This window comes from Puma concolor, chromosome A2 (genome assembly GCF_028749965.1).
Source record: "Puma concolor isolate L17-30 chromosome A2, mPumCon1.1.hap2, whole genome shotgun sequence".
NCBI classification, from domain to species: Eukaryota; Metazoa; Chordata; class Mammalia; order Carnivora; family Felidae; genus Puma; species Puma concolor.
This window is the reverse complement of record NC_141668.1, coordinates 129,487,984-129,511,810: the sequence shown is the minus strand read 5'-3', so window position 1 is coordinate 129,511,810 and position 23,827 is coordinate 129,487,984. Positions and strand designations below refer to the sequence as shown.

Below are 23,827 nucleotides of genomic sequence, written 5' to 3'. Positions count from 1 at the left end.
AGTCAGTCACCATCACCCCTTGCCTGATTATTACATTAACTTCTAACTCTGCTCCTCTACAATTAATCCACAACACAGCATCCAGCAAGGTCCTTTTAAAAGATAAGTCAGATCACATCATTTCTCTGCTCAAACATTCTGTGTCTACTAGGGGGCATTTAGGGCAAAAGCTCTAAATATTGTCATTTACTCATTCTCAGCCATTGCTTTATTTTCTGCTGCATCCATTGCCACAGGGCCCCTTGGCTCTCACCTACCGCTTCTCTCTTGGCCCAACCATGCCAGCTTTCCCGTTGTTTCTAGAACACTCAGCTTGTCATATGTTAGAACCTTTGCATGGCCTATTAACTCTGCCTGGAGCTTTCTTCTCTAAATATCTACAAGGTCAACTTGTTCACCTCTATGTCTTTGTTCAAATGTCACCTTCTCGAGGAGGACTGATCTTATTCAAAATGGCAACCCACATCTCAATCTCCCACACTCACAATATTTTGCTTTTCTTCCCCAGTGCACTAGCATCTTCTAATTCAATGCCATTTTCCCCGTCACATGCCAGAATGTAAGCACCAAGGACAAAGAGCTCTGTCCATTTTCCTCACGAAAAACAATATGGGTTGAATAAACAGATGCCAAAAAAGTATTTCTTTAAGAATGAATGAAGCCTATGGGCACCTGGGTGGCTAAGTCCATTACACATCTTGCCTCTTGATTTTAGCTCAGGTCATGATCTCACAGTTCCAGAGATTGAGCGTCATGTAGGGCTCTGCACAGAGAGCCTTCTTGGGGTTCTCTTTCTCTCTTTTCTGTCTCTGCACCTATCCCACTTATGTGAGCTCCCCCCACACATACTTCTCTCTCTCAAAACAAATAAATAAATTTAAAAAAAAGGAAGAATGAAGCTTAGTGGTTTTTTTTTTTTTTTTTTTGAAGAAAATCAATCAAATTTATTCTAGAATGAAAGTCCTGGCTAGAAATTACTTTTGCCTCTTTGTTGTGGGGGAAACATGCAGAGATAAAACAATAGAAGGAAATGAAAAACTGCACAAAATAATGGATAATGAAAAGCTGAAGTATGAGAAGACAGCAAACATGTATTATAAAGCATTTGCTGCATTTATTGGATTTATCATTGGCTACATACTACTCTAAGTAAGCAAATTTGCACAGTGGGTTTTTACTTGCCATTGTTACGAGGTAGCCCCTAAATCATGAACAGATTTTTAACTTTAAAACATAGACGATGACCCATACTGGTTAGCAGAATATCACACTCACAAACCAATTTTTTAAAGTAAGCTTTATATAGATCCTAGAGGAGTACTAAAGTAGGTAAAGTATTATATACAATCAACAGTCTTTAGAAAATTGGTAAGAACCCAATTCTTCTCCATAATTATAAAGATGATCAATTCTTTAAATAACACTCTGCATAAATTTATCAAATATCAATTGATATAATTCTTCCTTAAAAATCCTTAAAGCTTTTTATTTTTATTTAATTTTCTTAGGTTTATTTACTTTGAGAGAGAGAGAGGGAGAAAGAGATATCAGGGGAGGAGCAGAAAGAGAGAAAGAGAATCACAAGTAGGCTTCACACGGTCAGCACGGAGCCTAACGTGGGATTTGAACTCGCAAACCGTGAGATGATGATCTGAGTTGAAATCCAGAGTCAGACACAACTGACCGAGCCACCCAGGTGCCTCCCTCTTAAAATTTTTTTTATCAACAAACTTGTATCAATATAAAAACTTTTTTATCCAGAGAATCAAGTTGACCTTTAACTTGTTTTATGAAGTCCTAAGATTTTAGCAAAACAGACACTGCTTTTTCTATAAATTTGCAAAAACAAAATTTCTAAAACATTTCTCAAACATGCTGAAACAATACACACAACCTGAACACTATATAAAATTATAACTTAACATTTTACACCACTGATAAACTGATCTCATTTTCTGTTGCTACACTTTCACTTTCTGAGCGTATCTTCTTCTTTTCAATTATTTGGAAAACTAATTGGAAATTAATTGGAAAATTGGGAAATTGGAATAAAACTGGAAAATTTCAAAAAATTGGAAAATTTCGGGGTTGCCCTATGAAAGTTGCTATGGTGAATAATAATATTGCTGTAGTACAATCTCTTTCAATTTGGTCCCTCTACAACAATAGGACTCAAATTTGAAACTGTGTAAATGAAGAAAAGAATTAAAGAAAAAAATATTTTAGTCTGGATATCTGTGTTGATCTTTCTCGAATGATCACTTGAAAAGGCAGAAATCTGTAAACGGTTGGTCCTTTGTTCTTCAATGCAGATTAGTAGCAGTCAAAGAAAGTGATTTGGAAGCAAGATTGAGGGGCACCTGGGGGGCTCAGTCGGTTAAGAATCTGACTCTTGATTACAGCTCAGGTCAAGATCTCATATTTCGTGAGATGGAGCCCTTATCTGGCTTCTCGCTGACAGTGTGGAGCCTGCTTGGGATTCTCTTTCTGTCTCTCTCTGCTCCACCCATGCTCCTGCTCTCTCTTAATAAATAAACAAGTTTTAAAAACGAAACAAAACAAAAAAGCAAGACTGAGACATTAAAAAGGAACACACACTTTGAAAAACCAAAAACTTTACTTTAAAAGGTAGAGGTTTTAATTTATAATCTCTGATTTATGAACTTTTTTGGCCATAGATTTTCATTTAAATATTTGAAGAATGTTTTAAGTCTGACATGAGAGCTCAAAAATCTACTCCAATATATGCATGTCTTCAAGTAACATGTGTTTTATTTGACAATGCATTTGGGGGTGCCTGGGTGGCTCAGTCGGTTGAGCGTCCAACTTCAACTCAGGTCATGATCTCACTGTCTGTGAGTTCAAGCCCGGCATCAGGCTCTGTGCTGACAGCTCAGAGCCTGGAACCTGCTTCAGATTCTGTGTCTCCCTCTCTCTCTGACCCTCCCCTGCTCATGCTCTGTCTCTCTCTGTCTCAAAGATAAATAAAAACATTAAAACAAAAACCAAAAACAATGCATTTGGCCTCATTCCACACCAATTTGTCTTCTTAGAAAGGAAAAATGAGATTATTGGTAGCAGAGAGAGGGAAGATGGCGGCGTAGGAGGACGCTGGGCTCACCGCGCGTCCTGCTGATCACTTAGATTCCACCTACACCTGCCTAAATAACCCAGAAAACCGCCAGAGGATTAGCAGAACGGAGTCGCCGGAGCCAAGCGCAGACGAGAGGCCCACGGAAGAGGGTAGGAAGGGCGGCGAGGCGGTGCGCGCTCCACGGACTGGCGGGAGGGAGCCGGGGTGGAGGGGCGGCTCGCCGGCCAAGCAGAGCCCCCGAGTCTGGCTTGCAAAAAGCGGAGGGGCCTGACGGACTGTGTTCCGACAGCAAGCGCAACTTAGCGTCTGGGAGGTCATAAGTTAACAGCTCTGCTCAGAAAGCGGGAAGGCTGGAGGACAAAGGGAAGGAGAGCTGCTGAGCCCCCGGACGACAGAGCTCAGTTTGGTGGGGAACAAAGGCGCTCGCCAGCGCCATCTCCCCCGCCCATCGCCCAGCCAAAATCCCAAAGAGAACCAGTTCCTGCCAGGGAACTTGCTGGCTCAGCGCAAACACCCAACTCTGCGCTTCTGCGGAGCCAAACCTCCGGCAGCGGATCTGACTCCCTCCTGCTGCCACAGGGCCCCTCCTGAAGTGGATCACCTAAGGAGAAGCAAGCTAAGCCTGCCCCTCCTGCCCCTGTGCACCTTGCCTACCCACCCCAGCTAAGACGCCAGATCCCCAGCATCACAAGCCTGGCAGTGTGCAAGTAGCCCAGATGGGCCATCCCACCCCACAGTGAATCCCGCCCCTAGGAGAGGGGAAGAGAAGGCACACACCAGTCTGACTGTGGACACAGCGGTGGGCTGGGGGCAGACATCAGGTCTGACTGCGGCTCCACCCACCAACTCCAATTATACACCACAGCACAGGGGAAGTGCCCTGCAGGTCCTCACCACGCCAGGGACTATCCAAAATGACCAAGCGGAAGAATTCCCCTCAGAAGAATCTCCAGGAAATAACAACAGCTAATGAACTGATCAAAAAGGATTTAAATAATATAACAGAAAGTGAATTTAGAATAATAGTCATAAAATTAATCGCTGGGCTTGAAAACAGTATAGCTGACAGCAGAGAATCTCTTGCTACAGAGATCGAGGGATTAAGGAACAGTCACGAGGAGCTGAAAAACGCTTTAAATGAAATGCAAAACAAAATGGAAACCACGACGGCTCGGATTGAAGAGGCAGAGGAGAGAATAGGTGAACTAGAAGATAAAGTTAGGGAAAAAGAGGAAGCTGAGAAAAAGAGAGATAAAAAAATCCAGGAGTATGAGCGGAAATTAGAGAACTAAGTGATACACTAAAAAGAAATAATATACGCATAATTGGTATCCCAGAGGAGGAAGAGAGAGGGAAAGGTGCTGAAGGGGTACTTGAAGAAATTAATAGCTGAGAACTTCCCTGAACTGGGGAAGGAAAAAGGCATTGAGATCCAAGAGGCACAGAGAACTCCCTTCAGACGTAACTTGAATCGATGTTCTGCACGACATTTCATAGTGAAACTGGCAAAATACAAGGATAAAGAGAAAATTCTGAAAGCAGCAAGGGGTAAACATGCCCTCACATATAAAGGGAGACCTATAAGACTCGTGACTGATCTCTCTTTTGAAACTTGGCAGGCCAGAAAGAATTGGCACGAGATTTTCAGTGTGCTAGACAGAAAAAATATGCAGCCGAGAATCCTTTATCCAGCAAGTCTGTCATTTAGAATAGAAGGAGAGATAAAGGTCTTCCCAAACAAACAAAAACTGAAGGAATTTGTCACCACTAAACCAGCCCTACAAGAGATCCTAAGGGGGACCCTGTGAGACAAAGTACCAGAGACATCACTACAAGCATAAAACATACAGACATCACAATGACTCTAAACCCATATCTTTCTATAATAACACTGAATGTAAATGGATTAAATGCGCCAACCAAAAGACTTAGGGTATCAGAATGGATAAAAAAACAAGACCCATCTATTTGCTGTCTACAAGAGACTCATTTTAGACCTGAGGACACCTTTAGATTGAGAGTGAGGGGATGGAGATCTATTTATCATGCTACTGGAAGCCAAAAGAAAGCTGGAGTAGCCATCCTTATATCAGACAAACTAGACTTTAAATTAAAGGCTGTAACAAGAGATGAAGAAGGACATTATATAATAGTGACAGGGTCTATCCATCAGGAAGAGCTAACAATTATAAATGTCTATGCGCCAAATACCGGAGCGCCCAAATATATAAAACAATTACTCATAAACATAAGCAACCTTATTGAGAAGAATGTGGTAATTGCAGGGGACTTTAACACCCCATTTACAGAAATGGATAGATCATCTAGACACACGGTCAATAAAGAAACAAGGGCCCTGAATGAGACATTGGATCAGATGGACTTGACGGATATATTTAGAACTCTGCATCCCAAAGCAACAGAATATACTTTCTTCTCGAGTGCACATGGAACATTCTCCAAGATAGATCATATACTGGGTCACAAAACAGCCCTTCATAAGTTTACAAGAATTGAAATCATACCATGCATACTTTCAGACCACAATGCTATGAAGCTTGAAATCAACCACAGAAAAAAGTCTGGAAAACCTCCAAAAGCATGGAGGTTAAAGAACACCCTACTAAAGAATGAGTGGGTCAACCAGGCAATTAGAGAAGAAATTAAAAAATATATGGAAACAAACGAAAATGAAAATACAACAATCCAAACGCTTTGGGACGCAGCGAAGGCAGTCCTGAGAGGAAAAGACATTGCAATCCAGGCCTATCTCAAGAAACAAGAAAAATCCCAAATACAAAATCTAACAGCACACCTAAAGGAACTAGAAGCAGAACAGCAAAGGCAGCCTAAACCCAGCAGAAGAAGAGAAATAATAAAGATCAGAGCAGAAATAAACAATATAGAATCTAAAAAAACTGTAGAGCAGATCAACGAAACCAAGAGATGGTTTTTTGAAAAAATAAACAAAATTGACAAACCTCTAGCCAGGCTTCTCAAAAAGAAAAGGGAGATGACCCAAATAGATAAAATCATGAATGAAAATGGAATTATTACAACCAATCCCTCAGAGATACAAACAATTATCAGGGAATACTATGAAAAATTATATGCCAACAAATTGGACAACCTGGAAGAAATGGACAAATTCCTGAACACCCACACTCTTCCAAAACTCAATCAGGAGGAAATAGAAAGCTTGAACAGACCCATCACCAGCGAAGAAATTGAATCGGTTATCAAAAATCTCCCAACAAATAAGAGTCCAGAACCAGATGGCTTCCCAGGGGGGTTCTACCAGACATTTAAAGCAGAGATAATACCTATCCTTCTCAAGCTATTCCAAGAAATAGAAAGGGAAGGAAAACTTCCAGACTCATTCTATGAAGCCAGTATTACTTTGATTCCTAAACCAGACAGAGACCCAGTAAAAAAAGAGAACTACAGGCCAATATCCCTGATGAATATGGATGCAAAAATTCTCAATAAGATACTAGCAAATCGAATTCAACGACATATAAAAAGAATTATTCACCATGATCAAGTGGGATTCATTCCTGGGATGCAGGGCTGGTTCAACATTCGCAAATCAATCAACGTGATACATCACATTAACAAAAAAAAAAGAGAAAAACCATATGATCCTGTCAATCGATGCAGAAAAGGCCTTTGACAAAATCCAGCACCCTTTCTTAATAAAAACCCTTGAGAAAGTCGGGATAGAAGGAACATACTTAAAGATCATAAAAGCCATTTATGAAAAGCCCACAGCTAACATCATCCTCAACGGGGAAAAACTGAGAGCTTTTTCCCTGAGATCAGGAACACGACAGGGATGCCCACTCTCACCGCTGTTGTTTAACATAGTGCTGGAAGTTCTAGCATCAGCAATCAGACAACAAAAGGAAATCCAAGGCATCAAAATTGGCAAAGATGAAGTCAAGCTTTCGCTTTTTGCAGATGACATGATATTATACATGGAAAATCCGATAGACTCCACCAAAAGTCTGCTAGAACTGATACATGAATTCAGCAAAGTTGCAGGATACAAAATCAATGTACAGAAATCAGTTGCATTCTTATACACTAACAATGAAGCAACAGAAAGACAAATAAAGAAACTGATCCCATTCACAATTGCACCAAGAAGCATAAAATACCTAGGAATAAATCTAACCAAAGATGTAAAGGATCTGTATGCTGAAAACTATAGAAAGCTTATGAAGGTAATTGAAAAAGATTTAAAGAAATGGAAAGACATTCCCTGCTCATGAATTGGAAGAATAAATATTGTCAAAATGTCAATACTACCCAAAGCTATCTACACATTCAATGCAATCCCAATCAAAATTGCACCAGCATTCTTCTCGAAACTAGAACAAGCAATCCTAAAGTTCATATGGAACCACAAAAGGCCCCGAATAGCCAAAGTAATTTTGAAGAAGAAGACCAAAGCAGGAGGCATCACAATCCCAGACTTTAGCCTCTACTACAAAGCTGTCATCATCAAGACAGCATGGTATTGGCACAAAAACAGACACATAGACCAATGAAATAGAATAGAAACCCCAGAACTAGACCCACAAACGTATGGCCAACTAATCTTTGACAAAGCAGGAAAGAACATCCAATGGAAAAAAGACAGTCTCTTTAACAAATGGTGCTGGGAGAACTGGACAGCAACATGCAGAAGGTTGAAACTAGACCACTTTCTCACACCATTCACAAAGATAAACTCAAAATGGATAAAGGACCTGAATGTGAGACAGGAAACCATCAAAACCTTAGAGGAGAAAGCAGGAAAAGACCTCTCTGACCTCAGCCGTAGCAATCTCTTACTCGACACATCCCCAAAGGCAAGGGAATTAAAAGCAAAAGTGAATTACTGGGACCTTATGAAGATAAAAAGCTTCTGCACAGCAAAGGAAACAACCAACAAAACTAAAAGGCAACCAACGGAATGGGAAAAGATATTTGCAAATGACATATCGGACAAAGGGCTAGTATCCAAAATCTATAAAGAGCTCACCAAACTCCACACCCGAAAAGCAAATAACCCAGTGAAGAAATGGGCAGAAAACATGAATAGACACTTCTCTAAAGAAGACATCTGGATGGCCAACAGGCACATGAAAAGATGTTCAGCGTCGCTCCTTATCAGGGAAATACAAATCAAAACCACACTCAGGTATCACCTCACGCCAGTCAGAGTGGCCAAAATGAACAAATCAGGAGACTATAGATGCTGGAGAGGATGTGGAGAAACGGGAACCCTCTTGCACTGTTGGTGGGAATGCAAATTGGTGCAGCCGCTCTGGAAAGCAGTGTGGAGGTTCCTCAGAAAATTAAAAATAGACCTACCCTATGACCCAGCAATAGCACTGCTAGGAATTTATCCAAGGGACACAGGAGTACTGATGCATAGGGGCACTTGTACCCCAATGTTCATAGCAGCACTCTCAACAATAGCCAAATTATGGAAAGAGCCTAAATGTCCATCAACTGATGAATGGATAAAGAAATTGTGGTTTATATACACAATGGAATACTACGTGGCAATGAGAAAAAATGAAATATGGCCTTTTGTAGCAACGTGGATGGAACTAGAGAGTGTGATGCTAAGTGAAATAAGCCATACAGAGAAAGACAGATACCATATGGTTTCACTCTTATGTGGATCCTGAGAAACTTAACAGGAACCCATGGGGGAGGGGAAGGAAAAAAAAAAAAAGAGGTTAGAGTGGGAGAGAGCCAAAGCATAAGAGACTGTTGAGAACTGAGAACAAACTAAGGGTTGATGGGGGGTGGGAGGGAAGAGAGGGTGGGTGATGGGTATTGAGGAGGGCACCTTTTGGGATGAGCACTGTGTGTTGTATGGAAACCAATTTGACAATAAATTTCATATATTTAAAAAAAAAAAAAAAGAAAGGAAAAATGACAGCCTGCTTTTTTAATTAGTTTCTTTAGGTATCATAAAGAAACTGTTTAGGTAGAAAATCGGTTGTCTTCTCAGGAGATGGGTGCTGAGCTTTTTAGGGGTAAGAGGTGATGGCCCCTGTAACTTATTTTCAGATGGGTTAGCCAAATAAATAAAGGAAACACACACACACACACACACACACACACACACACACACTTATACACATATGCACAGAATACATTAAAATGGCACAATATTCAAATACGGAAAATATAAATGGTGCATATCTGTGTATTCATTACACTATTCCTTCAACTTTGTAGGTGCTGGTTAGCAGCTTTATAGGTGCAAAGAAGGAAAATGATAAAAGAAACCAAAAAAAAAAACTAATTGTGGTATATATACCACTCTATTTTAAAAAATCCTTCTCTAACTTTGTCACTCCTCTAGACAATAAAAAAAAAAAGGAAAGGTCAAATAATTTACAGTAGATACTTTTGTATGATAGATACGAGATTATCCGTTTTTGTACTTTGTTCTAGATTTTAAATTCCCAAAAATTAAAAAAAAAATAGCCTATGTTAATTTTTGATTCCTAAAATAAGTTATTTGCTAAAGTAAAAATCATATTGTTTTTAAGATTAGATATGAAAATACTGGCGTTTAAAACTTATTTTCTCCTTTATATATGAGAGATTACAAATTTAGCTCCTTTTGCGAAAAAAGTCATGAATTAACATTCTCAAATTCTGATTAGCTCTTCAATCATACTACTACAGTAGGTCTATATTCTTAGGTGTCATTATATTTGCTATGGGGATAAAATGTCTTGCAAAAACGGGGGGTACGGAAAGAGAATCCAATTTTCAGAAGGAATGAAAATTTTCCTTCTGGGAAAAATATTTGTTTTCTTTGCTACTGGTGGAGTATTATTTCAACATTTAAAACTTATTTAACATAGGACTCAAGTAGAGTTCCAACCTCAATTTAGAAAATACAGCTTATTGTTACCTCCTAGGCAGCCAATGAATGAAAGCAGGATCAAGTGTTTCCATGACAACATCATCTTTAATTGCCAAAAGCAAGAGTAACTCTTGTCCAGTCTCTGATGTACAGAATGCTTTGTCTTCAGGTAAATCCTTTAATCTGTAAAATATATGTGCAAAGAAGTTAGGCTTAAAAAAAACTATACTGCTTTTAAAAAAAGATTTTCTTCTTTTCATAAAACTATATTCATCACGGTCACTCAAAATTCTGAAATGAACTGAATCTGTTTTGATACAAAATAGATGAGGTGTACAGACTTTAAAAACACTTTATATAATGGATATGCAGATAGAAGCAGCTTCACAGAATTATAGATGTTCACAATACTAAAATATTAAATATTAACATATTAAATATTACAACTTTTGATAGATAATAATTAGAACAAATAACATATTACCCTAAAATTCTAACTTTTCTCATTTTCTCTAATGATAACATTTTGGTGAAACTAAGAGTCAAACCAGCAAACATCTTAAAGCACCATTTGCAGTGTCTCTAAATCCCTAATAAGATATATAAATTATAAATAGCATTATCAATACTCAAATTAAGCCTGTTTTTCAGATACAATTGCAGAAATCCCCTAATTACATATGCTACATAAAACAGATCCAAAAATGTGAACGGTGGAAATTGTTTGGCTGAGAATCTTGCAAATGAAATGATTTTCTTCTTTCTTGATTTCTCATAAACTTCAATGTGCTGACTGAGAGAAAATAATTATCTGAATACCCTGTGTCACTTTCAGTGGCCATTTGACACTAGTTAATGTTATGGTTAATGATCAAGTAAGCTAGATATGCACACCTAAAATTGGAGAATCTTTTCTGGACTGCTGACACTCAGCTGGTTCCACACAGGGGAATTAATGACTTTGACTATCATCCACATTAACAGAAAAGGTGTACAACTGTGATTCAGCAGCTGCTATGAATTGAGCGATATTACTTGTTGCTGAGCAAGAGAGAAAATGTCAGCTTTCTTAAGACAATGGTGGTTTATCATGGGATCCTGACATGCACTGTGATGTATTCAGTAAGAATGAAGTGTGTCCAAATAATAACAATGCCAAGAGTGAAAATGTGATAACCTGTAAGTTACATACTTAAAATAATATATTAAATCAGTCATTCCTCTAGTGGTATTCTTATGCACTTGTAATCTAATATATGTTCTTGGGGGGGATGTAAGTGGTGGAAACACAACAAAAATGCCAGGATTTAAGTATGACTTGATCCATGGGAATCTGAAACAGGTGGAAATACAATTGTTCTAAGAACTGCAGGTGAGTAACTTACTGTATCATGGTATCTATGACCATCTCTCACTTGCCCCATTACTACCAACTGTGTCTTGGGTTCCCCTAATGCAAACATTGCTAAATGAATTCAAGTGCAAGCAGTCTACCTGGGTGGTGAAGGACAAAAAGAGTCAGGGTATGAAGCAATGAGACAGGGGAAGAAGGCAGCCAATAAAGGGTAAGAAATAAAGTCACTGATCCTTGTGTAGGACTAGAGCTCACTCTCACTGGGGAGACTCTGGAGGTCCAGCCCAGGCAGAATAGATGCCACAGAGTCATCCAACAGTTATCGTGGAGTTGCCCAGAGCTATCCTTGCCCAGGGACAAGGGAGCTGGGGTACTTATACACCAGTCCCCATTAGTCACTGTTTGGAGGCTATCCTCAGGGAGTATTAATTACCCAACACTTCTAATCTCTCCCTGGGAGAGCAAAATGGCTCCACTGCTAAAAACATGCCTTCAGGTAAAGAAATGTATATGGTGACAAGTGGAAGTGGTGTGTGCATTGACATGATAAAAAAAACTAGACAGTATGTCTGGGGAAGGCATAGTGCCTGTCACAGCAGGCACATGAACCTGAAAGTTTTTGAAGCCATTTTCAATACTATCAGACCCCAAAAGACTGATGGCTGAAATTACTCAATGATTTAAGCATACAAGTGGAGATACATGTTCTGTCCCCATCAATCATTACACTTCTCAAGTATTTCCAGTGATTGAGTTTCCCTACTTGGATCAAAGGCTTTCCGATACCGAGCCTTCCTTCTTTTATTTCTTCTCAATCAGTTGTGCATTTTGTGTCTGTGATTGTTTTCAGTTACTAACTTGAATGATAACTTAAATCATTCTAGATTACAGGTAACTTATAACTGACAACTATAAACACCATAATCATGCATATGAGGAAAGTAGTCCAGAAATAATGAGAAGGTAACACAAACTACACAAACGCACACACATGTACACATGCACGTGCACACACATAAAGCAGAAAAGGAAGAAATAAACTATCAAATAAAATAGAATGAGAGTCACAAAAGAGGTTGGAACATGAAGTGCAGTAATATTATACATGATGTGTCGAAGATTCATAAAACGTTTTGGAGTGATTGCAAGATGTATTAAAGTCTGGAAACAGTGGGTAAGTCTTGAAAACAGGAAGGGCTTGAGGAGTATAACAGTAATTGAATTGCTATCTCCTCCTTTGAGGAGTTAAAGCTATCCAGTTTATACACTAAATCAAACTTGGAAAGCATTTGGTAATAACAAAATAACAGATGTAAAAAGTACAAGTAGTTGGAATTTTCAGGAAAAAAAAAAGACAAACTTTAGCAAAGCATCCTGTAGTACCATCAACATAATCATTATTAAAAAGCATCCAGGGGCGCCTGGGTGGCGCAGTCGGTTAAGCGTCCGACTTCAGCCAGGTCACGATCTCGCGGTCCGTGAGTTCGAGCCCCGCGTCGGGCTCTGGGCTGATGGCTCAGGGCCTGGAGCCTGTTTCCGATTCTGTGTCTCCCTCTCTCTCTGCCCCTCCCCCGTTCATGCTCTGTCTCTCTCTGTCCCAAAAATAAATAATAAAACGTTGGAAAAAAAAAATTTAAAAAAAAAAAAAAAAAAAAAAGCATCCAAGGTCACCTGGATGGCTCAGTCAGTAGAGCATGCAACTCTTGATCTCAGGGTTGTGAGTTTAAGCCCCAAGTTGAGTTTTAAAAAATCCACATATATATGAGAGGCTTTGCTCTATGCCATATAGCGAACAAAATAAATGGCCTCTATTCTGACATTGCAATGGAGAAATAAAATGTTCTAAATACTTGTAATTCGGATAAGGAGAAAATGACTAGACTGATAACTCTCTGAAGGTAGGACAGTAGCTCATTCATCATTGGTTGCTCCAATGTTCCAAATATCCTGTATATATAGTAGTAGCTTTCAAGTTTTAATGTTTCTTGCTGAGCTTTAAGAACAATGAATAATTCAACTCAGGAGATTAAATCTTTGTACCGGACATCAAGTGAGTGAAAGCATTTCTACTAGAACGAAAAGATAAGTCACAGCTTGGGATCTAGCCACTGTTTGAAAATCATTTCCGGAAAATGTATTTAAAGGCATTAAAAAGATGGCAACTTAAAAAAAAATGTTATCTTCCCAACATCACATCCCCAAAGTAACATGCATCTCTGCTGCATTTTAAAAGTATAAATGTGTTCAAAGAAGTTCTATAAAGTCTTTTTTGTAAACTCATTCATTCAACAAATATTTATTGAGCACCTATTAGAGGCTGGAATTTCAATTCTCAAGGAAGACACAGTGGGGACTGGGTTGTCAGATAATTCCATGATTCCTGCCCTCAGGAATTCCTGCCCATAACCTAATGGGAGTGAAACAGGATTCAAATAATTACAAAGTATTTGTAAACAAGACACTATGAAAGGTATAATGCAGAAGTAGAAGTTTGTATGAAAGACTCAATGACAATGGCCCCCTTCAGTAAGGTCAGGAAAAGGTCCTCTGAAGAAATGAGAAAAGAAGAGACTATATAATCAGAGTTGTGATTTTTCAGCTAGAGACAAATACTTGGTATGGCTTTGAAATGGTAAGGAGGCAGGTGAGTAGTCACTTTCTGGACCTTGTCCGATCATCTATCACCTCATCTCCCAAGAACTTCCCTAGAACCCCACCCCAACACCCTGGATCCACAACCTAAAGGGTTAATACCTGGCTCTGCAGGGGGCTTCCAGAATCCTGCTCTAGCCCATGTCACTTGTGATTGGTCAGTGCCCATGCCCTACTGCTGGTTACATATTTTGGCACTCATCTCTGGACATGAGGAATAGAATATGCAAAGGCCTTGGGTCTTAAGGGTTCATGGCTTGTTGTTAAAACAAAAAGAAAGCTAATGAGATCAAATGCAGGCGGCCAGGTTGAGTGTGGTATAAAATGAGACTGCAGATATATAATGCCTGGCTATAGACCTTCTTTGCTTGGCTAAGAATATTAGTATCAAGATAAAGCCCTTTGAAAAGTCACTGCAGTGTTAACCAGTAATTGCCATGATAGGATTTGTAGCAAACATTCAAATCAGACATATTGTAGCCTGTATCAGGCTTAAAAGGATGAAAAGAAAACATTTTGCAACATGCCAGTTTCATTCTTACCTTCAAATTCATAGAAATCAGAGGCTGGGCAATATTAGGCAATCTATCTGACGTAAGAGAAGCAAAACATATATCCTAGTATTCTTTTATATGCACACACACACACACACACACACACACACACACACAAAGAAATACACTGTATAAGGTTTGGAGATAAAACATCATTCAGGACCATTATTTTTAAAAATGACGTTGCCCATTTTTAATGAGTGCTAAAGTAGGGCATTAACTTTATAAATAATGAGAGTAATTAATACAACCATGACCTGACTTCTCATCATTGCCAAGTATTGTTACAGAGAGAAGGGACATATAAAATCTTGTCCCACTTGTGAAATCACCAAGCTAAAATAAATACAAAGGAAGCTACTTAAGACAAATACAAATCACAATGTCATCTGCCATATTAGGAATATTTAACCAGTAAAGGAATGCTTTAAATCAAAGAAAAAATAGATAGCCTTTAGAATTTTCTCTAATAGGCATTTGCATCTGGGGGCAACAGCTTAATATATTGACAACACGTTTCTCATGGCAATCTTTAAATAGCCCCCAAATTCAGTACATATTGACAACTGTACTATCTATTCTTAATGTCAGCTGAGCTAAAAAATGCTAGACCTTGGACTCAAAACCAAAAATGCTTTAAATAGTTGTTCCTGGTTGCTCTAAAAGAAGAGGCCATTTGTGGCTTTTGTCATATACTTTATGAAATTGCTACTAAGATTGCAGATCATGAAATATTGATATATGTTTACAATATTAAAAGTATATGAGCAACTTTGGATGTACTCTTGGCAAATGCTCAGAGTTAAGTTTCTTTATGTGGCGGAAGTTTAGGCGTGAGAATGATCTGGCTTCATTTGTATCAGAGTAATAGGCACCAAATGAGCATTCTTTTTTTCATTGAGACAAACCCTACAGCAATTTTGTCTAGAAGGATTGCTTAGCATATCTCTCACATCTGCAAAAAGACCCCTCAAATTATGACATCTGAGAAACAAAGTCCATTCACTGAGTGCATATTGTTTCCAAGCCCCATGAACCACTCCCCCCAAAAAAACCAAAAAACACCTTTGAGCAGATTACAGACTTGTGTAGTAAAATACTCAATTATTGGTGGATAAAAGTTTGATGCCTTTGTATTTTGATTCTTCCAGAATTTGTGTGACATCACTGTCATGGAATGCAACCATAACACTATGATAGTCAACTAATAAATAAGTTTAAGGGCTTGATAAGACTGTACATCCTGCCAGATCAGAAATCAGGCATCGTCTGCTCACTTTGTTTTCATTCACAATCATTATCATTCGTTCATTCATAATCTTCACATCTTCCAGAAATGCAGTGATCTACTCTGCACACCAAACCTCTTTCCTGCTGGAAACGAACTGGCTGGGAATTCAATTTATATGAATGCTGGGCTCCAAGTCCCAGATTCTCGACAACTCCAAAACGTCCTCCCTACAGCTCACAAATGTTTAGCAGCTAAGGAGAGGGGAGGTAATAATGTGCTCAGTCTGATGTTAAGTTCACACCAGCAGTTCTGCGTTTACACCGCACAATCAGCAAACACAGCGAATGCCAGCTGGAAGTCATCTTGCGCTCCTGTGGACCCCTACAGTACCTGATATTCCTTCACGTTCAACACTTCCAATACCTTCCATCATGGTTGTTTTGACTATGGCTTCTCTCTTGAACTAGACTACAATCTGAAAACAAAACAAAACAAAACAAAACAAAACAAAACAAAACAAAAACAACAAAAAAACAACCACAACAGTGATTTATTACCTGTTGTGGGTTAAGGACCCTTCCGAGAACAAGCCAAACCTACGGATCCACCCACCTTACTACCCTAAATACACACTGACTGATATAACCTAACTTTTGTTTTGTACACAATTGCTTTATTACATAGAAAAATAATTTCTTTCACATAGATAGAATATATATATATATATATATATATATATATATACACACACACATATGTATTCGTACACATATGCATATGAATGTATATGTATTTAGAGATTAATTTCTTGCTTTTTTGTCATGGAGAAATTAATAGAAGCTTATCAAAATAGAATTAAATATAAATTATACAGACTGAAACGAGAAAAAAATCTGTAAAAATATAAATGTTCTGAGAAGGCTACTGCTGAAGGCTTGACAAAGAAGCTGAAATTATGAAGCTGTTTTGCTATAGTGAGGCATGTTATCTCTACCGTCCAGCTAATTTTTTCTTTTGGTCCTTTTAGCAATCGGTGTACATGGGCAGAAAGAGAATCGGAGTCACGTTGTGCACACATCGAGTCCATGAGTCAGCTATATAAAAATGTTGCCAAAACACTGTGGACTGCCGTGTGCTGGTATTAGAGTCTCCTTTACTCTGTCCTCAACTCAAAGAGATCTTCTCTGGCAACTTGAAGAGATCTCTCTATCCTCAATTCAAAGAGATTTTCACTGATGATATGTCAGGAAGAATTACAAATCCATTTCTCAGTTGGTTCCACTGGCTTCAGTCAAATGCACACTGAGGGGAAAAGACACAGCCACGAAAACATGCCAACCCACTTCCTGCTTCAAAATATTAGGCAAAATGTCAACCCTTCTTAAGCATACTCCAGAGAGGGCTTACTTCAATTTTCTTGCTTGATGTTAAGCCTCAAAAGAACATGGACATTTCCAGGGCACTCTCTTTTACAAACATCTCTCCAACAAAGAATGACTACTTGGCATGCAATGTTGACCGCTGTGGTATGTTCAGGACAATACTTATTGTTTTGGAACAAATCCAAGTTTCAACAAAATTGTGGGTTTTCTAGTGGAAGCTTCATCCCTGTAAAAGATCAACACTATCTAATGTTTTTATAATACAGTCAGACCTAAGGTGCTCTTTGGGATTTTTTTTTTTTTTTTTTTTAGTTTCATACCTCTATTGAAAGGAACCTTGCCCTAATTAAGGGACTTAGGTTTTTGGGCCCTGCCACATTTAGTAATAATAGGAAAACTAGACAATAAGCAAATTCTATGACATATTTTTACCCTTGAGATTTTCCAAATTAAACAGGAATAAAATGTCCAAAGACAAATTTTCATAATCATACATGCCACGTGAGTTTTCTTTCCTTCTTATCAAATGGGAAATTACTGCAGACCTCATGACGTTGATGAGGAGCAACGCACCTTTCCTACGTCTGTATAACAACAGTCTTTGCCGCATACGTTTTAGAATTTTAAAATAGCTAAGTAACAACATGATGGAAATGATTTCTACAAAGACAATTCTCAAAATTTCAGAAAGGAAAATGAATAGCAACATAATAACCATAACCTTTTATTGAGTGTTTGTTACTTGCCAGGCACTGCTTCATACATCTACTTATTTCATCCTCACAATGATCCACGAGGCTCAATAATATCACTCCCATTTTTTAGATAAATAAAGCGAGACACAGATGGGTCAAGATATTTGTTTTAAAAAATGATGCCAGAGGCTGTGTATTTCCTATATATTTTTTTCACATATTAGGGGTCAAATGGAATGCTTAAGCAATGGAGTCATTAGGGAACCATAAAGTAGGAGCTGGTGGTTTGTATGTTTTTAAAAGTCTGTATTAATAGAATTGGTAATTGAAGCTAGTTTTATAAGTGATAATAAATTAAAATTTATTACATTTTTAAGAAATTAAATTTCTTCTATAAAGGGAAAGGACTGGGCTATTTAAGTAAACAACTCTTTTGCCTGATTTTAAGCATTTTACTGTGATAACACCCCTTCCCTGTTGCAGGTATGAATTAAGAAGAATTCATCAACTGTATCTGGGATTAAATCATGGTTTCACAAAGACACACAAAGTCACAAACATAAAGTGCAAAACAGTGTGTGAAAAGTCTGATACTTTTTGTATGCGGACAAAAACCATACATCTATATACATTCGTAAGCCCGGAGAACAGTTTCGAAAGATATGAGAACTGAAGAGAGCAGCTATTTCTGGGGAGAAAACTGTTCACTTGGGAACAGGGAACAGAAGAATAAAATACTTTTCACTCTGCATTATTTTATATATAAATAAATTTATAATATATATTATTTATATATAACTATATATTTATATATTTCTCTACATTTTTTTCAATGTACATACATATATTGATTTCTCAATACAAAAACATATAAGTATAAAACATTAACAAATACTTTTCAAAGAAAAATATCATTTCTTTCTTTTTTAAATTTTTTTAATGTTTATTCATTTCCGACAGAGAGAGAAACAGAGAGCAAGCAGGTGAGGGGCAGAGAGAGAGGGAGACACAGAATCTGAAGCAGGCTCCAGGCTCTGAGCTGTCAGCACAGAGCCCGACGCGGGGCTCGAACTCAAGAACTGCAAGATCATGACCTGAGTTGAAGTCGAACACCCAACCGACTGAGCCACCCGGGTGCCCCCGAAAAAAGTCATTTCTAACATGATAATAGGTCAAAAATGTGTAAATGATTTTATTGGAATCAATAAAAGTATTCATTGTCAATAAAATCAAAAAAATTCTTGGTGCCCAGAATCAAGGAGAAAGAGGTAAAAGGGGGTTAAAAAGTGCTAGAAAGGGTGTTTGGGCTAGAATATAAGCAGCATTTAACAGGAACCCTAGGTCTGCACTCCCAGCAAGGCCATTCTATTCTTTCCCTCATAATTTTGGGTGGAGAACAGTCACTGAGGGCCTACAAGCATATCAGGTACACACATACAGAGGACATTTGGAATTAAAACATCATCTTTGCCCTCAAGAAGCATGCTGATCCAGAAACATTTTAACAAAAGATTCTGAACTGGAGGAGAGGAGTCTGCAACAGGATGTTCATGTGAAGTTCCTTGGGTCACCAAGACATAGCAGGTGTTACATCCCAAATGAAAGGGAGGTTCCAGAACAGAACAGAATGAAGAACAATTTTTCAAAGGAGATACTGCAAAACCATTTGTCTGGCTCTGAGGACCTTCCTCGCATGAGAGGTTTCCGGAGACTGAGTGAAGAATTTGAGAAGTTTCCTTGAAAAGAATTCTGGTAAGTTCCACCCCCTTGGAGGGGGGAAGAAAGGTACTTCTTTTAACCTACAGGGTTTGTGCTTTAAGGACACAGAACCGCATTGTGGGGGATGCAGCGGTCTAGGACCATACTAAAGAGTAAGGGCAGACTGAAGCAGAACAGGAAATGGATCTTAGGAGATGTTAGGGGCACAGAGTGCATGTTGTCTCCTACGAGCCAGAAACACACTGAGGAGCAGCTGGGGAAAGGCAGTGCCATACATTCCAAGCAGGAGAAGCACCTGGGTGGTTGCGGGGGGGCTGGGGGGGGGGAGGACACCTTCCACAAGGAAGCAAGGGTACCTCTGGATTTCTGGTGGCTGAGAAAGTAGGAGGTGACCAGATAGGGGTGGGAGTCCATCACCACAATTAGAGGGGGAAACACACCCCAAGTTGGGGGGATCTCTAATGAACCCATGAAAGAAAATACCAGTTCTACATTCCTGGCAAGTTTGAAGTGCCATAATCCCAAACCACTATAATGGAATCAATCAAGTAAAAGGGGCTGGCCTCTTCTCTTCCCATTCAAAACACTAAGCTGAATTGGAATTAGCAAGTTAGGGGTGCCAGGTGTGAAGGGGAAGCCAAAGAATTCTATCTTTCTTGGACTGCAGACTTCCCCTCTGCAGCAGGTAAGCACTGGAGGGAGATTAGTTTTGTCTTCAAATCAGTTCTGAGTTTTAACTATTACATGGGACAGGGGACTTTAATTTTTTGACTGAGATTATGTCTGATATTTAGGCACCGTCAAAAATAGAGGGGATGGGGCTACCTGGGTTTTCATCCAGGAGCAGGAGAGGGCTCCACAGAAAGCATCTAAGGGGACAAAGTGGACAACAAGATTGCCTTCTGGTCAGAGCTCATGAGCTACACCTCTTCAATGTACAGTTACGGATAAGTATGACCAACAGTTAGGAAATGAGGAGACTTCATAGGACAGCCTACAACAGGTGGCATCCAATGTAATTCTTGAATTAAAAAGGGTTTACCTAGCAGACAAGGAAGGAGGCAGGTATGGGAGAGCACCATAACGTCGGCAAAGCCCAGCACAGTAAGTGATTCATGGGAGGGAATGAAATGACTCGGAAATCCAGAAAGCACTGGGATAGAGGGAAGGATCGAGAAGCCCAATGTTTAAGATGTGAGCAGAGGAAGATGAATTCCTTAAGGTCAGAAAGGGATCACCGTGAGAGGCTCAGTACAACCCATGGATGGACCACATTATGAAAGCAAAGAGGGCATGGCGAGTGTGTAATTTTGCCAGGGAGTGGAGAACAACTTAAAACACTGATTGCCTGGGGCTGGGAGTACGAAGGCACAGGGACCGCAAGTGGGCAGGAGAGTTCTTTCTATGGAGATGAAGTATTCTAAAATTGGGTTATGGTAATGGTTGCACAACTCTGTAAACTTACTAAAATTCACTGAATTGTACACTTAGATGAGTGAATTTTGTGGTATGTACATTTTATCCCACTAAAGCTATTTTTAAAAAATACACATATAGGGAGAGAAAGAATGAGAATAAGAAAGAGAAAGAGACAGCATGAACAAGATACTGTGAATCAAGACCTTCAAGATGCCTTTGGGGCTGTGCCCTCAGTGATGTAATCATGCCAGGCTCAGTGAGTCCTTGGGAAGCTTCAGCCACATTGAGGAGGAGAGTAGAAGTGTAATGAGAGGGCAAGGAAGTGGCCACAGCAAGAATCAGCTACTCTTTCAATAATTTAGAATGAGAGAGACAGGATAGTGGTTGGAGATGGGTGGAGGGTCGATGGAGAGTCAATGAAAGCTACTTTTAAGTTGGAAAATTCTTGAGCATATTTATAAATGGAGGGGAAGAAATATAGGAAGGATAAGGTGTGTTTTTCCAGAGAAGAGAATCTTCCTGGAGTTTGCTTGCATGGTATTGATTCTGCGCCAGCCAAAATCACATGAGTAAGACTGAAGGTACAACAGTGGAGAGGAAAGAGAAGTGATTCACCACTGTCCCACGTCTAAAAGAGAAAAGATGAACTTTCAAATGGAGACATCTCGTTCTGGAGTATCCCAGGCTGGGCTCTGTGGCTCCTTATATCCAGTCACAGAAACACTGATGCCTGGCCAGTGACCAAGTGCTCAGCATGCCGTCTGCCTGTGGCTGGTTGTATTTTTATTTTCATAGGTAAATTCATATAGAAAGTATGGTTTGATCTAATGAAGTCACTCCATTTTAAAGAGTTCTTTTTTTTTTTTAATTTTTTTTAACGTTTATTTATTTTTGAGACAGAGAGAGACAGAGCATGAATGGGGGAGGGGCAGTGAGAGAGGGAGACACAGAATCAGAAGCAGGCTCCAGGCTCTGAGCCATCAGCCCAGAGCCCGACGTGGGGCTCGAACCCATGGACCGTGAGATCGTGACCTGAGCTGAAGTCGGCCGCTTAACCGACTGAGCCACCTAGGCACCCCTATTTTAAGGAGTTCTAAAAACCAACTGCACTGCAGCACACTTCCTCCTTTTACATCACAGGTTACTCGGGGAGCAAATTTGACTATGCATTCTATGTGAACATTCTCAAAGCACTCAGAAACATTTACAAACACTAATAACTAAATAGGACACTAATACAGCACTTTGGGGGATCTCTTCATCTCCCAGATTTCCAAACCATCATGTTGGCAGCAATGGGTTCTATGTAGACATTAATAGCACACACTATTTAATGTGTGTGAGGCAAGACTCCAAGTGCTTTATAAATATAAACACATGTACTATAACCATCCCCATTTCACACATGAGGTTACTAAAATAGATAAAGGTTAATTAACTTGCCCAATTTCACATAAATGACCCAGCCTAAGCTAAGTCTCGTATTTTTAAATCTATCCCTAGTTGTTGTTATTCTGTCTCATCTGTAATTGGTTTATCCTGAGACCTGGGCAGAATGTGGTTCTTGGAAGCTTTAGATCTCTGATCAGAGGTTAGCCAGGCATATACATCAGGTGAGGTGATGTGTTCAGGCCCTAGGGCAGTGGTTCTCAACTGGGGGAGATTGTGCCCTTCAATGGACATTTGTCCATGTCTGAGGAGGTATTTGGTTGTCACAACTGAGAAAGGGAAACTATCGATATGCTACTGGCATCTCGAGGGTAGGGGTCAGGGAGTCACTAAACACTCTACAATACACAGGACAGTCCCCACAAAACAAATAATTATCCACCCATAAATGTGAACTGTGTCAATTTGAGAAACCCAACTTTAGAGAAGTTTGGAATCACAAGACCCTAAAACCACCAGTTTCTGTCAGCCTGGCTACTTACTATTCATATTTTACAGAGGAAAGTAAAGACATCCAACCTTGATGTGTCTGTTCTCAACTGTGAACCTTAGTAAAAAACAGAAGACCATGGTGGTCCTACTTTGTAAAAATAACTTTTGATTAGAAAAAATTCTAATCACATACAAAGTAAACAAAATAATAATGAACTCTAGTATACTCATGACCCAACCTCAACAGTATCAATACGCTGACATTTTTGTTTTGTCTGTAGCTCTACTCACCTTGCCTCCCATTTGATTATTATTGTCTATTTTAGGTATAATTTGCATACATAAGAACTACCATTAAATGTTTAATAGAGAATTTCGAGTAATTATTTTATAAAGCAAAGATCTTTCTATTGTAAGGTAAAATATGAACACAAAGACAAATGTTTGCCTCCATGAATTATTACTAGGAAAATCCCTTTGTAGTGTGGCCTCATTTTACCAAGTGTCTCTCCTCCAAGGTCTCTCTCACCTGCTCCATCAAGAATGGCTTCCCTGATATCTAGCTTCTAAGTCAGTGTTTCCCAAACTTCAGGTTATGGAACTTCAGGTTCCATTCAAGGTGTTATGCATTGGTTTTTTGTTTGCCTGTGTGTTTGTTTGGGGGCAAATGAAGGAAAGAAAAAATGATCAAACTGTACTGAATTTAATAAGGGTCAGTACTGACTGGTTTGTACCATGATATTATGGAAGTACAATGTATTAAATATGAAGCCCTGAAATGAACTAGCATTTCTTACTATGAATGGTGGTTAAGAATAGTTTAAGTTTATTTATGTATTTGGAGAGAGAGAGAGAGAGCGAGAGAGCGTGCATACGAGCAGGATAGAGGTAGAGAGAGAGAGAGATAGAGATAGAGAGAGAGAGAGAGAGAAACATAAACCCAAGCAGGCTCCATGCTGTCAG

At 39.1% G+C, this 23,827-nt stretch overlaps 1 protein-coding gene across 1 annotated transcript in view; it reads right to left on the bottom strand.

Annotated features, from left to right (window-relative positions):
- CNTN3 (contactin 3) overlaps positions 1 to 23,827 on the bottom strand; it is a 356,028-nt gene that overhangs the window by 252,625 nt on the left and 79,576 nt on the right. The window contains exon 2 of the mRNA XM_086697583.1: positions 10,026 to 10,160. Within this exon, the coding sequence (XP_086553709.1) occupies positions 10,026 to 10,080 (55 nt within the window). The 5' untranslated portion in view covers positions 10,081 to 10,160. The remainder of the gene's footprint in view (positions 1 to 10,025; positions 10,161 to 23,827) is intronic.